Consider the following 15,426-nt stretch of genomic DNA (forward strand, 5'->3'; position numbering starts at 1 on the left):
TGACTCAGTGATATAGTGGTAGTGATAGTAGTAGGAGGGGTATCTGACTCAGTGATAGTGATAGTGGTAGTGATAGTAGTAGGAGGGGTGTCTGACTCAGTGATAGTGATAGTGGTAGTGATAGTAGTAGGTAGGAGGGGTGTCTTACTCAGTGATAGTGATAGTAGTAGTAGTAGGTAGGAGGGGTGTCTGACTCAGTGATAGAGTGATAGTGGTAGTGATAGTAGTAGGAGGGGTGTCTGACTCAGTGATAGAGTGATAGTGGTAGTGATAGTAGTAGGAGGGGTATCTGACTCAGTGATAGTGATAGTGGTAGTGATAGTAGTAGTAGTAGGTAGGAGGGGTGTCTGACTCAGTGATAGAGTGATAGTGGTAGTGATAGTAGTAGGAGGGGTATCTGACTCAGTGATAGTGGTAGTGATAGTAGTAGGAGGGGTGTCTGACTCAGTGATAGAGTGATAGTGATAGTAGGCAGGAGGGGTGTCTGACTCAGTGATAGAGTGATAGTGGTAGTGATAGTAGTAGGTAGGAGGGGTGTCTTACTCAGTGATAGTGATAGTGGTAGTGATAGTAGAAGGAGGGGTGTCTGACTCAGTGATAGAGTGATAGTGGTAGTGATAGTAGTAGGTAGGAGGGGTGTCTTACTCAGTGATAGTGATAGTAGTAGTAGTAGGTAGGAGGGGTGTCTGACTCAGTGATAGAGTGATAGTGGTAGTGATAGTAGTAGGAGGGGTGTCTGACTCAGTGATAGAGTGGTAGTGGTAGTGATAGTAGTAGTAGTAGGCAGGAGGGGTGTCTGACTCAGTGATAGAGTGATAGTGGTAGTGATAGTAGTAGGAGGGGTGTCTGACTCAGTGATAGAGTGATAGTGGTAGTGATAGTAGTAGGTAGGAGGGGTGTCTTACTCAGTGATAGTGATAGTAGTAGTAGTAGGCAGGAGGGGTGTCTGACTCAGTGATAGAGTGATAGTGATAGTAGTAGTAGTAGGCAGGAGGGGTGTCTGACTCAGTGATAGTGATAGTGGTAGTGATAGTAGTAGGAGGGGTATCTGACTCAGTGATAGTGATAGTAGTAGGAGGGGTATCTGACTCAGTGATAGTGGTAGTGGTAGTGATAGTAGTAGGAGGGGTGTCTGACTCAGTGATAGTGATAGTGGTAGTGATAGTAGTAGGAGGGGTATCTGACTCAGTGATAGAGTGATAGTGGTAGTGATAGTAGTAGGAGGGGTATCTGACTCAGTGATAGTGGTAGTGGTAGTGATAGTAGTAGGAGGGGTGTCTGACTCAGTGATAGTGATAGTAGTAGGAGGGGTATCTGACTCAGTGATAGTGGTAGTGGTAGTGATAGTAGTAGGAGGGGTGTCTGACTCAGTGATAGTGATAGTGGTAGTGATAGTAGTAGGAGGGGTATCTGACTCAGTGATAGAGATAGTAGTAGTAGTAGGTAGGAGGGGTGTCTGACTCAGTGATATAGTGGTAGTGATAGTAGTAGGAGGGGTATCTGACTCAGTGATAGTGATAGTGGTAGTGATAGTAGTAGGAGGGGTGTCTGACTCAGTGATAGTGATAGTGGTAGTGATAGTAGTAGGAGGGGTATCTGACTCAGTGATAGTGATAGTGGTAGTGATAGTAGTAGTAGTAGGTAGGAGGGGTGTCTGACTCAGTGATAGAGTGATAGTGGTAGTGATAGTAGTAGGAGGGGTATCTGACTCAGTGATAGTGGTAGTGATAGTAGTAGGAGGGGTGTCTGACTCAGTGATAGAGTGATAGTGATAGTAGGCAGGAGGGGTGTCTGACTCAGTGATAGAGTGATAGTGGTAGTGATAGTAGTAGGTAGGAGGGGTGTCTGACTCAGTGATATAGTGGTAGTGATAGTAGTAGGAGGGGTATCTGACTCAGTGATAGTGATAGTGGTAGTGATAGTAGTAGGAGGGGTGTCTGACTCAGTGATAGTGATAGTGGTAGTGATAGTAGTAGGTAGGAGGGGTGTCTTACTCAGTGATAGTGATAGTAGTAGTAGTAGGTAGGAGGGGTGTCTGACTCAGTGATAGAGTGATAGTGGTAGTGATAGTAGTAGGAGGGGTGTCTGACTCAGTGATAGAGTGATAGTGGTAGTGATAGTAGTAGGAGGGGTATCTGACTCAGTGATAGTGATAGTGGTAGTGATAGTAGTAGTAGTAGGTAGGAGGGGTGTCTGACTCAGTGATAGAGTGATAGTGGTAGTGATAGTAGTAGGAGGGGTATCTGACTCAGTGATAGTGGTAGTGATAGTAGTAGGAGGGGTGTCTGACTCAGTGATAGAGTGGTAGTGATAGTAGGCAGGAGGGGTGTCTGACTCAGTGATAGAGTGATAGTGGTAGTGATAGTAGTAGGTAGGAGGGGTGTCTTACTCAGTGATAGTGATAGTGGTAGTGATAGTAGAAGGAGGGGTGTCTGACTCAGTGATAGAGTGATAGTGGTAGTGATAGTAGTAGGTAGGAGGGGTGTCTTACTCAGTGATAGTGATAGTAGTAGTAGTAGGTAGGAGGGGTGTCTGACTCAGTGATAGAGTGATAGTGGTAGTGATAGTAGTAGGAGGGGTGTCTGACTCAGTGATAGAGTGATAGTGGTAGTGATAGTAGTAGGAGGGGTGTCTGACTCAGTGATAGAGTGATAGTAGTAGTAGTAGGTAGGAGGGGTGTCTGACTCAGTGATAGAGTGATAGTGGTAGTGATAGTAGTAGGAGGGGTGTCTGACTCAGTGATAGAGTGATAGTGGTAGTGATAGTAGTAGGAGGGTGTCTGACTCAGTGATAGAGTGATAGTAGTAGTAGTAGGTAGGAGGGGTGTCTGACTCAGTGATAGAGTGATAGTAGTAGTAGTAGGTAGGAGGGGTGTCTGACTCAGTGATAGAGTGATAGTAGTAGTAGTAGGTAGGAGGGGTGTCTGACTCAGTGATAGAGTGATAGTGGTAGTGATAGTAGTAGGAGGGGTGTCTGACTCAGTGATAGTGGTAGTGATAGTAGTAGGAGGGGTGTCTGACTCAGTGATAGAGTGATAGTGGTAGTGATAGTAGTAGGAGGGGTGTCTGACTCAGTGATAGAGTGATATGGTAGTGATAGTGTAGGAGGGGTATCTGACTCAGTGATAGAGTGAGTAGTAGTAGTAGGTAGGAGGGGTGTCTGACTCAGTGATAGAGTGATAGTGGTCGTGATAGTAGTAGGAGGGGTGTCTGACTCAGAGATAGTGATAGTGGTAGTGATAGTAGTAGGAGGGGTGTCTGACTCAGTGATAGAGTGATAGTGGTAGTGATAGTAGTAGGAGGGGTGTCTGACTCAGTGATAGAGTGATAGTGGTAGTGATAGTAGTAGGTAGGAGGGGTGTCTTACTCAGTGATAGTGATAGTAGTAGTAGTAGGTAGGAGGGGTGTCTGACTCAGTGATAGAGTGATAGTGGTAGTGATAGTAGTAGGAGGGGTGTCTGACTCAGTGATAGAGTGATAGTGGTAGTGATAGTAGTAGGAGGGGTGTCTGACTCAGAGATAGTGATAGTGGTAGTGATAGTAGAAGGAGGGGTGTCTGACTCAGTGATAGAGTGATAGTGGTAGTGATAGTAGTAGGTAGGAGGGGTGTCTTACTCAGTGATAGTGATAGTGGTAGTGATAGTAGAAGGAGGGGTGTCTGACTCAGTGATAGAGTGATAGTGGTAGTGATAGTAGTAGGTAGGAGGGGTGTCTTACTCAGTGATAGTGATAGTAGTAGTAGTAGGTAGGAGGGGTATCTGACTCAGTGATAGAGTGATAGTGATAGTAGTAGGAGGGGTGTCTGACTCAGTGATAGAGTGATTGTAATAGTAGTAGTAGGTAGGAGGGGTGTCTGATTCAGTGATAGAGTGATAGTGGTAGTGATAGTAGAAGGAGGGGTGTCTGACTCAGTGATAGAGTGATAGTGGTAGTGATAGTAGTAGGTAGGAGGGGTGTCTTACTCAGTGATAGTGATAGTAGTAGTAGTAGGTAGGAGGGGTGTCTGACTCAGTGATAGAGTGATAGTGGTAGTGATAGTAGTAGGAGGGGTGTCTGACTCAGTGATAGAGTGATTGTAATAGTAGTAGTAGGTAGGAGGGGTGTCTGACTCAGTGATAGAGTGATAGTGGTAGTGATAGTAGGTAGGACGGGTATCTGACTCAGTGATAGAGTGATAGTGGTAGTGATAGTAGTAGGAGGGGTATCTGACTCAGTGATAGAGTGATAGTAGTACGTAGGAGGGGTGTCTGACTCAGTGATAGAGTGATAGTGGTAGTGATAGTAGTAGGAGGGGTATCTGACTCAGTGATAGTGATAGTGGTAGTGATAGTAGTAGGAGGGGTGTCTGACTCAGTGATAGTGGTAGTGATAGTAGTAGGAGGGGTGTCTGACTCAGTGATAGAGTGATAGTGGTAGTGATAGTAGTAGGAGGGGTGTCTGACTCAGTGATAGAGTGATAGTGGTAGTGATAGTAGTAGGAGGGGTGTCTGACTCAGTGATAGTGATAGTGGTAGTGATAGTAGTAGGAGGGGTGTCTGACTCAGTGATAGAGTGATAGTGGTAGTGATAGTAGTAGGAGGGGTGTCTGACTCAGTGATAGTGATAGTGGTAGTGATAGTAGTAGGAGGGGTGTCTGACTCAGTGATAGTGATAGTGGTAGTGATAGTAGTAGGAGGGGTGTCTGACTCAGTGATAGTGATAGTGGTAGTGATAGTAGTAGGAGGGGTATCTGACTCAGTGATAGTGGTAGTGATAGTAGTAGAAGGGGTGTCTGACTCAGTGATAGTGGTAGTGGTAGTGATAGTAGTAGGAGGGGTATCTGACTCAGTGATAGTGATAGTGGTAGTGATAGTAGTAGGAAGGGTGTCTGACTCAGTGATAGTGGTAGTGATAGTAGTAGGAGGGGTATCTGACTCAGTGATAGTGATAGTGGTAGTGATAGTAGTAGGAGGGGTGTCTGACTCAGTGATAGTGGTAGTGGTAGTGATAGTAGTAGGAGGGGTATCTGACTCAGTGATAGTGATAGTGGTAGTGATAGTAGTAGGAGGGGTGTCTGACTCAGTGATAGTGATAGTAGTAGGAGGGGTATCTGACTCAGTGATAGTGATAGTGGTAGTGATAGTAGTAGGAGGGGTGTCTGACTCAGTGATAGTGATAGTAGTAGGAGGGGTGTCTGACTCTCTTCCTGCTCCTGTTCGTCATCCTCGTCAGTGTGGCTCAGCGTGTCCTGAGAGGGCTGGCGTGACGGCTGGCTCTCCTGCTCCCACACTGTGCCCGTGCCCGTGTTGGACCGGGACATGGTGGCCAGCGACAGGCGGTAGGCAGAGGTGGACGTGCCCACTGTACTGATGGACGTCTTGCCCTGGTACGCTGTGGGCAGGAGGGGGCATGAACAGACACATCTCTTATCATAACCTGTCATTTAATAACGAAAGGTTAACATGGCATTTGGGTAGTGTGCTAATGGGTAGTGCACTAATGGGTAGTCCACTAATGGGTAGTACACTAATTGGTAGTGCACTAACGGGTAGTGGCCTAACGGGTAGCGCACTAACGGGTAGCGTACTAACGGGTAGTGTACTAATGGGTAGTTAGCTAATGGGTAGTGTACTAATGGGTAGTAAACTAATGGGTAGTGAACTAACGGGTAGTGTGCTGATGGGTAGTGCACTAATGGGTAGTGCACTAATGGGTAGTACACTAACGGGTAGTGGACTAATAGTAGTGTACTAATGGGTAGTACACTAACGGGTAGTGCACTAATGGGTAGTGTACTAATGGGTAGTGTACTAACGGGTAGTCCACTAATGGGTAGTACACTAACGGGTAGTGGACTAATAGTAGTGTACTAATGGGTAGTGTACTAATGGGTAGTGTACTAATGTGTAGTGTACTAACGGGTATTCCACTAATGGGTAGTCCAGTAATGGGTAGTGTACTAATGGGTAGTGTACTAATGGGTAGTGTACTAATGGGTAGTTTACTAATGTGTAGTGTACTAATGGGTAGTCCACTAATAGGTAGTCCACAAATGAGTAGTGTACTAATGGGTAGTGTACTAATGGGTAGTGTACTAATGGGTAGTGTATTAATGGATAGTCCACTAATGGGTACTGTACTAATGGGTAGTGTACTAATGGGTAGTGTACTAATGGGTAGTGTATTAATGGATAGTCCACTAATGGGTAGTGTACTAATGGGTAGTGTATTAATGGGCAGTGTACTAATGGGTAGTCCACTAATGGGTAGTATACTAATGGGTAGTCCACTAATGGGTAGTGTACTAATGGGTAGTCTACTAATGGGTAGTCTACTAATGGGTAGTCCACTAATGGGTAGTGTATTAATGGGTAGTCCACTAATGGGTAGTGTAAAATGGGTAGTCCACTAATGGGTAGTGTATTAATGGGGAGTCCACTAATGGGTAGTGTATTAATGGGTAGTCAACTAACGGGTAGTCCACTAATGGGTAGTCCACTAATGGGTAGTGTACTAATGGGTAGTGTACTAATGGGTAGTGTATTAATGGGTAGTCCACTAATGGGTAGTCCACTAATGGGTAGTGTACTAATGGGTAGTCCACTAATGGGTAGTCCACTAATGGGTAGTGTACTAATGGGTAGTCCACTAATGGATAGTGTATTAATGGGTAGTCCACTAATGTGTAGTGTATTAATGGGTAGTCCACTAATGGGTAGTGTATTAATGGGTAGTCCACTAATGGGTAGTGTATTAATGGGTAGTCCACTAACGGGTAGTCCACTAATGGGTAGTCCACTAATGGGTAGTGTATTAATGGGTAGTCCACTAATGGGTAGTGTATTAATGGGTAGTCCACTAATGGGTAGTCCACTAATGGGTAGTCCACTAACGGGTAGTCCACTAATGGGTAGTCCACTAACGGGTAGTCCACTAATGGGTAGTCCACTAATGGGTAGTCCACTAATGGGTAGTGTACTAATGGGTAGTGTATTAATGGGTATTCCACTAATGGGTAGTGTATTAATGGGTAGTACACTAATGGGTAGGTTATTAATGGGTAGTCCACTAACGGGTAGTCCACTAATGGGTAGTCCACTAATGGGTAGTGTATTAATGGCTAGTCCACTAATGGGTAGTGTATTAATGGGTAGTCCACTAACGGGTAGTCCACTAATGGGTAGTCCACTAATGGGTAGTGTATTAATGGGTAGTCCACTAATGGGTAGTGTATTAATGGGTAGTCCACTAATGGGTAGTCCACTAATGGGTAGTCCACTAACGGGTAGTCCACTAATGGGTAGTCCACTAACGGGTAGTCCACTAATGGGTAGTCCACTAATGGGTAGTCCACTAATGGGTAGTGTACTAATGGGTAGTGTATTAATGGGTATTCCACTAATGGGTAGTGTATTAATGGGTAGTACACTAATGGGTAGGTTATTAATGGGTAGTCCACTAACGGGTAGTCCACTAATGGGTAGTCCACTAATGGGTAGTGTATTAATGGCTAGTCCACTAATGGGTAGTGTATTAATGGGTAGTCCACTAATGGGTAGTTTATTAATGGGTAGTCCACTAATGGGTAGTGTCTAATGGGGAATCCACTAACGGGTAAGCCACTAATGGGTAGTCCACTAATGGGTAGTCCACTAATGGGTAGTCCACTAATGGGTAGTGTACTAATGGGTAGTGTATTAATGGGTAGTCCACTAATGGGTAGTGTATTAATGGGTAGTCCACTAATGGGTAGTCCACTAATGGGTAGTGTAAATGGGTAGTCCACTAATGGGTAGTGTATTAATGGGTAGTCCACTAATGGGTAGTGTACTAATGGGTAGTCCACTAATGGGTAGTCCACTAATGAGTAGTCCACTAATGGGTAGTGTATTAATTGATAGTGTATTAATGGGTAGTCCACTAATGGGTAGTGTATTAATGGGTAGTCCACTAATGGGTAGTGTACTAATGGGTAGTCCACTAATGGGTAGTCCACTAACGGGTAGTCCACTAACGGGTAGTCCACTAACGGGTAGTCCACTAATGGGTAATCCACTAATGGGTAGTGTATTAACGGGTAGTCCACTAACGGGGTAGTGTTCTAATGGGTAGTGCACTAATGGGTAGTGCACTAACGGCTACTCTACTAATAACTAGTGTACTAATCAGTGCCAACCAGAGCCACTGTGCACGGCCTCCTTGAGGATCTTCAGCTCGTTGTTGAACTCTGCGAACAGGGAGCTCTTGCAGAGGGGGCGGGGGATGAAACGGCGCTCCAGCTGGTCAGCGATGTGGTGGCGGGCCGTGATCTCCTCCTGGGAGTCAGCTGGCTGGGTCAGGAGCTGGGAGGGGTTAAAGAGGAAGGAGATGAAGGGAACGGGAGAAGAAGAGAGCACGAAAAGAGAGAGAGCAGAGAGAGAGAGACAAGGCAAGAAGGGCATTCTATGCCATCAAAAGGAACATAAAATTCAACATTCCAATTAGGATCTGGCTAAAATACTTGAATCAGTTATAATATACAGAATGGAGGGTACAGTATAATACTATACAGGGTAGTAGCATGGAGGGTACAGTATAATACTATACAGAATGGAGGGTACAGTATAATACTATACAGGGTAGTAGCATGGAGGGTACAGTATAATACTATACAGAATGGAGGGTACAGTATAATACTATACAGATAGATGGAGGGTACAGTATAATACTATACAGAATGGAGGGTACAGTATAATACTATACAGAATGGAGGGTACAGTATAATACTATACATGGTAGTAGCATGGAGGGTACAGTATAATACTATACAGAATGGAGGGTACAGTATAATACTATACAGAATGGAGGGTACAGTATAATACTATACATGGTAGTAGCATGGAGGGTACAGTATAATACTATACAGAATGGAGGGTACAGTATAATACTATACAGAATGGAGGGTACAGTATAATACTATACTAGAATGGAGGGTACAGTATAATACTATACAGAATGGAGGGTACAGTATAATACTATACAGGGTAGTAGCATGGAGGGTACAGTATAATACTATACAGAATGGAGGGTACAGTATAATACTATACAGAATGGAGGGTACAGTATAATACTATACAGAATGGAGGGTACAGTATAATACTATACATGGTAGTAGCATGGAGGGTACAGTATAATACTATACAGAATGGAGGGTACAGTATAATACTATACAGAATGGAGGGTACAGTATAATACTATACATGGTAGTAGAATGGAGGGTACAGTATAATACTATAAAGGGTAGTAGAATGGAGGATACAGTATAATACTATACAGGGTAGTATTATGGAGGGTACAGTATAATACTATACAGGGTAGTATAATGGAGGGTACAGTATAATACTATAAAGGGTAGTAGAATGGAGGATACAGTATAATACTACACAAAATGGAGGGTACAGTATAATACTACACAGGTTAGTAGAATGGAGGGTACAGTATAATACTACACAGGGCTCCTACCTTGCACTGGATAAAGGGGCGCAGCAGGACGAAGATGGGAATCCGAGTACGCACTATGAAATCTATGAAGTCCCAGAAGGCCAGGCCTCCCACCTTCCTCAGAGACATCTCCTTGACCTGCAGGCTGAGGCGATACCACTGGTTCCCCAGCTGCCGCTCAAAACACACCAACACCACCTTTAGAGCTGGGGGAGAGAGTGGGAGGAGGGGAGGGGGTAGAGAGAGTGGGGAGAGAGATTGGGGAGAGAGAGAGGGGGGAGGGGGAGATAGAGAGGGGGAGAGAAAGACAGAGAAAGTGAGGAGTCAGAAAGCGATGGTGAGAAAAGGAGGAAGAGAAAGCAGAGGGAGGAGAGAAAATTAGAAAGGGAGGGTGAGGGAAAAAGAGAGAGATAAAATAACGGGAGAACAAGACAAAGAGCCAGAAACACCACCTCTATCAACAACCATCAGCTCCTACATCTTTTAACCAGACATTCACTGTCATTCAGCACCTCATCATCCCACTCTGCCACTGAAACCTAAATCAGAACCCTACAGAACAAAGTTCCCTCAGAAAAAAATGGAAGTTCTAAATGGAAGTCTAAGTCTAAATAGCAATGCACGAGTCTTGGTTTGTACGAGCCAGAACGGCTCATAGGTGCAGCAACCTATCTACTGTTTCTGTAGCGTAAGGCAGCTTGATGTAAAAGTACACCCCCTGGACAGGATGCTAGTCTATCTCCTGTTTCTGTAGCGTAAGGCAGCTTGATGTAAAAGTACACCCCCTGGACAGGATGCTAGTCTATCTCCTGTTTCTGTAGCGTGAGGCAGCTTGATGTACCAGTACACCCCCTGGACAGGACGCTAGTCTCTCCTGTTTCTGTAGCGTGAGGCAGCTTGATGTAAAAGTACACCCCCTGGACAGGACGCTAGTCTATCTCCTGTTTCTGTAGCGTGAGGCAGCTTGATGTACCAGTACACCCCCTGGACAGGACGCTAGTCTATCTCCTGTTTCTGTAGCGTGAGGCAGCTTGATGTAAAAGTACAACCCCTGGACAGGACGCTAGTCTATCTCCTGTTTCTGTAGCGTGAGGCAGCTTGATGTAAAAGTACACCCCCTGGACAGGACGCTAGTCTATCTCCTGTTTCTGTAGCGTGAGGCAGCTTGATGTAAAAGTACACCCCCTGGAAAGGATGCTAGTCTATCTCCTGTTTCTGTAGCGTGAGGCAGCTTGATGTAAAAGTACACCCCCTGGACAGGATGCTAGTCTATCTCCTGTTTCTGTAGCGTGAGGCAGCTTGATGTACCAGTACACCCCCTGGACAGGATGATAGTCTATCTCCTGTTTCTGTAGCGTGAGGCAGCTTGATGTACCAGTACACCCCCTGGACAGGACGCTAGTCTATCTCCTGTTTCTGTAGCGTAAGGCAGCTTGATGTAAAAGTACACCCCCTGGACAGGATGCTAGTCTATCTCCTGTTTCTGTAGCGTGAGGCAGCTTGATGTAAAAGTACAACCCCTGGACAGGACACTAGTCTATCTCCTGTTTCTGTAGCGTAAGGCAGCTTGATGTAAAAGTACACCCCCTGGACAGGACGCTAGTCTATCTCCTGTTTCTGTAGCGTGAGGCAGCTTGATGTAAAAGTACACCCCCTGGACAGGATGATAGTCTATCTCCTGTTTCTGTAGCGTGAGGCAGCTTGATGTACCAGTACACCCTCTGGACAGGACGCTAGTCTATCTCCTGTTTCTGTAGCGTGAGGCAGCTTGATGTAAAAGTACACCCCTGGACAGGACGCTAGTCTATCTCCTGTTTCTGTAGCGTGAGGCAGCTTGATGTAAAAGTACAACCCCTGGACAGGACGCTAGTCTATCTCCTGTTTCTGTAGCGTAAGGCAGCTTGATGTACAAGTACAACCCCTGGACAGGATGCTAGTCTATCTCCTGTTTCTGTAGCGTGAGGCAGCTTGATGTACCAGTACACCCCCTGGACAGGATGCTAGTCTATCTCCTGTTTCTGTAGCGTAAGGCAGCTTGATGTACAAGTACAACCCCTGGACAGGATGCTAGTCTATCTCCTGTTTCTGTAGCGTAAGGCAGCTTGATGTAAAAGTACACCCCCTGGACAGGATGCTAGTCTATCTCCTGTTTCTGTAGCGTAAGGCAGCTTGATGTAAAAGTACACCCCCTGGACAGGATGCTAGTCTATCTCCTGTTTCTGTAGCGTGAGGCAGCTTGATGTACCAGTACACCCCCTGGACAGGACGCTAGTCTCTCCTGTTTCTGTAGCGTGAGGCAGCTTGATGTAAAAGTACACCCCCTGGACAGGACGCTAGTCTATCTCCTGTTTCTGTAGCGTGAGGCAGCTTGATGTACCAGTACACCCCCTGGACAGGACGCTAGTCTATCTCCTGTTTCTGTAGCGTGAGGCAGCTTGATGTAAAAGTACAACCCCTGGACAGGACGCTAGTCTATCTCCTGTTTCTGTAGCGTGAGGCAGCTTGATGTAAAAGTACACCCCCTGGACAGGACGCTAGTCTATCTCCTGTTTCTGTAGCGTGAGGCAGCTTGATGTAAAAGTACACCCCCTGGAAAGGATGCTAGTCTATCTCCTGTTTCTGTAGCGTGAGGCAGCTTGATGTAAAAGTACACCCCCTGGACAGGATGCTAGTCTATCTCCTGTTTCTGTAGCGTGAGGCAGCTTGATGTACCAGTACACCCCCTGGACAGGATGATAGTCTATCTCCTGTTTCTGTAGCGTGAGGCAGCTTGATGTACCAGTACACCCCCTGGACAGGACGCTAGTCTATCTCCTGTTTCTGTAGCGTAAGGCAGCTTGATGTAAAAGTACACCCCCTGGACAGGATGCTAGTCTATCTCCTGTTTCTGTAGCGTGAGGCAGCTTGATGTAAAAGTACAACCCCTGGACAGGACACTAGTCTATCTCCTGTTTCTGTAGCGTAAGGCAGCTTGATGTAAAAGTACACCCCCTGGACAGGACGCTAGTCTATCTCCTGTTTCTGTAGCGTGAGGCAGCTTGATGTAAAAGTACACCCCCTGGACAGGATGATAGTCTATCTCCTGTTTCTGTAGCGTGAGGCAGCTTGATGTACCAGTACACCCTCTGGACAGGACGCTAGTCTATCTCCTGTTTCTGTAGCGTGAGGCAGCTTGATGTAAAAGTACACCCCCTGGACAGGACGCTAGTCTATCTCCTGTTTCTGTAGCGTGAGGCAGCTTGATGTAAAAGTACAACCCCTGGACAGGACGCTAGTCTATCTCCTGTTTCTGTAGCGTAAGGCAGCTTGATGTACAAGTACAACCCCTGGACAGGATGCTAGTCTATCTCCTGTTTCTGTAGCGTGAGGCAGCTTGATGTACCAGTACACCCCCTGGACAGGACGTTAGTCTATCGCAGGGAAAATAAAGTTCCCTTAAAATAAATGTAAGTTCTAAGTGTAATATGCTGACCACATTGCTCGTGTTACGTGCGCCAGCGCAGCAAAATAAATGTACACATACATGTTATTCAATTCCTGCATCCAAACTGCTCGCGTGTCAATGAGCATCCCATTTCCTCGTTGGTTTTTAGGAGCATATACAGTGCCTTCGGAAAGTATTCAGACCCCTTGACGTTTTCCACATTTTGATACGTTACAGCCATATTCTAAAATGGATGAAATAATAATTTTTCTCAGCAATCTATAAACAATACCCCATAACAACAAAGCGAAGGGGAAAAAATGAAATACCTTATTTACATAAGTATTCAGACCCTTTGCTATGAGACTCGAAATTGAGATCAGGTGCATCCTGTTTCCATTGATCATCCTTGAGATGTTTCTACAACTTGATTGGAGTCCACCTGTGGTAAATTCAATTGATTGGACATGATTTGGAACACACCTGTCTATATAAGGTCCCACAGTTGACAGTGCACGTCAGAGCGAAAACCAAGCCATGAGGTCAAAGGAATTGTCCGTAGAGCCCCGAGACAGAATTGTGTCGAGGCACAGATCTGGGGAAGGTTACCCAAAAGTTTATGCAGCATTGAAGGTCCCCAAAAACACAGTGTCCTCCATCATTCTTAAATGGAAGAAGTTTGGAACCACCAACTCTTCCTAGAGCTTGCCGCTCCGGCCAAACTGAGCAATCGAGGGAAAAGGGCTTTGGTCAGGGAAGTGACCAAGAACCTGATGAACACTCTGACAGAGCTCTAGAGTTCATCTGTGGAGATGGGAGAGCCTTCCAGAAGGACAACCATCTCTGCAGCCCTCCACCAAATAGGCCTTTAAGGTAGAGTGGCCAGACGGAAGCCACTCCTCAGTAAAAGGAACATGACAGCCCGCTTGGAGTTTGCCAAAAGGCACCTAAAGACTCTCAGACCATGAGAAACAAGATTCTCTGGTCTGATGAAACCAAGATTGAACTCTTTGGCCTGAATGCCAAGCGTCACGTTTGGAGGAAACCTGGCATCATCCCTACGGTGATGCCTGGTGGTGTCATCATCATGCTGTGGGGATGTTTTTCAGCAGCAGGGAATGGGAGACTAGTCAGGATCGAGGCAAAGATGAATGGAGCAAAGTACAGAGAGATCCTTGATGAAAACCTGCTCCAGAGCTCAGGACCTCAGACTGTGGCGAAGGTTCACCTTCCAACATGAAAACGACCCTAAGCACACAACGAAGACAACGCAGGAGTCTCTGAATTTCTGGACTTGAACCCGATCGTACATCTTTGGAGAGGCCTGAAAATAGCTGTACAGCAACACTCCCCATCCAACCTGACAGAGCTTAAGAGGATCTGCAAAGAAGGCTGGGAGAAACTCCCCAAATACAGGTGTTATTTACATTTCTTTATTTTCTTTATTTAACCTTTATTTAACTAGGCAAGTCAGTTATGAACAAATTCTTATTTACAATGACGGCCTACCCCGGTCAAACCCGGATGACGCTGGGCAAATTGTGCGCTGCCCTATGGGTGTGCCAAGCTTGTAGCATCGTACCCAAGAAGACCCGAGGGTGTAATCGCTGCCAAAGGTGAGCTGAGTAAAGGGTCTGAATACTTATGTAAATGTGATATTTCCATTTTTAATTTTTTATAAATTAGCAAAAATGTCTAAAAACCTATTTTTGCTTTGTCATTATGTGTTATTGTGTGTAGATTGATGAGGAAAAAAACTATTTGATACATTTTAGAATAAGGCTGTAATGTAACAAAATGTGGAAACATTTAAGGAGTCTAAATACTTTCCGAAGGCACTGTACGCACGTGGGTGATTGAAAGATGAACTGAGGTCGACGTTCCAGTCCTGTTGGTGGTGGTAATGCACCTTAACCTGTTTGGGATAGGGGGCAGTATTTTCACGTCCGGATAAAAAACGTACCCGATTTAATCTGGTTACCACTCCTACCCAGTAACTAGAATATGCATATACTTATTACATATGGATAGAAAACACCCTAAAGTTTCTAAAACTGTTTGAATGGTGTCTGTGAGTATAACAGAACTCATTTGGCAGGCAAAAACCTGAGACGGTTTCATTCAGGAAGTGGCCTGTCTGACAAGGTGTTCTTCTGTTTATTGAAGAGTCAGGATCTTAGCTGTAACGTGACATTTCCTAGGGCTCCAATAGGCTCTCAGAGCCCGGGAAAAACCTGAACGATGACGAGGCAGCCTCAGGCTGAAACACATTATCGCCTTTTCCAAGTGGCCCATCAGAGGACAATGGAATTAGGCGCGTGCCCGATTCGACCCAGTGATATATTTTCCTTCGGCTGTTTATCTAATTGCAGATTCCCGGTCGGAATATTATCGCTTTTTTACGAGAAAAATTGCATAAAAATTGATTTTAAACAGCGGTTGACATGCTTCGAAGTACGGTAATTAAATATTTAGAAATCTTTTGTCACGAAATGCGCCGTGCGTGCGACCGTTATTTACCATTGGGATAGTGTCTGGGACGCA

The 15,426-nt window shown here is 45.4% G+C and overlaps 1 protein-coding gene across 1 annotated transcript in view; it reads right to left on the reverse strand.

The window, feature by feature from the left end:
- The window catches only part of LOC106574930 (unc-80 homolog, NALCN channel complex subunit), a gene marked incomplete at its 3' end in the record, with an annotated part of 114,694 nt that overhangs the window by 13,287 nt on the left and 85,981 nt on the right, over positions 1-15,426 (reverse strand). The window contains exons 57-59 of the mRNA XM_045696727.1: positions 9,480-9,664; positions 8,155-8,320; positions 5,178-5,369 (exon numbers count right to left, since the gene is read on the reverse strand). Coding sequence (XP_045552683.1) covers positions 5,178-5,369; positions 8,155-8,320; positions 9,480-9,664 — 543 coding nt within the window. The remainder of the gene's footprint in view (positions 1-5,177; positions 5,370-8,154; positions 8,321-9,479; positions 9,665-15,426) is intronic.

Source organism: Salmo salar, chromosome ssa16, assembly GCF_905237065.1.
Source record: "Salmo salar chromosome ssa16, Ssal_v3.1, whole genome shotgun sequence".
Lineage (NCBI taxonomy): Eukaryota > Metazoa > Chordata > Actinopteri > Salmoniformes > Salmonidae > Salmo > Salmo salar.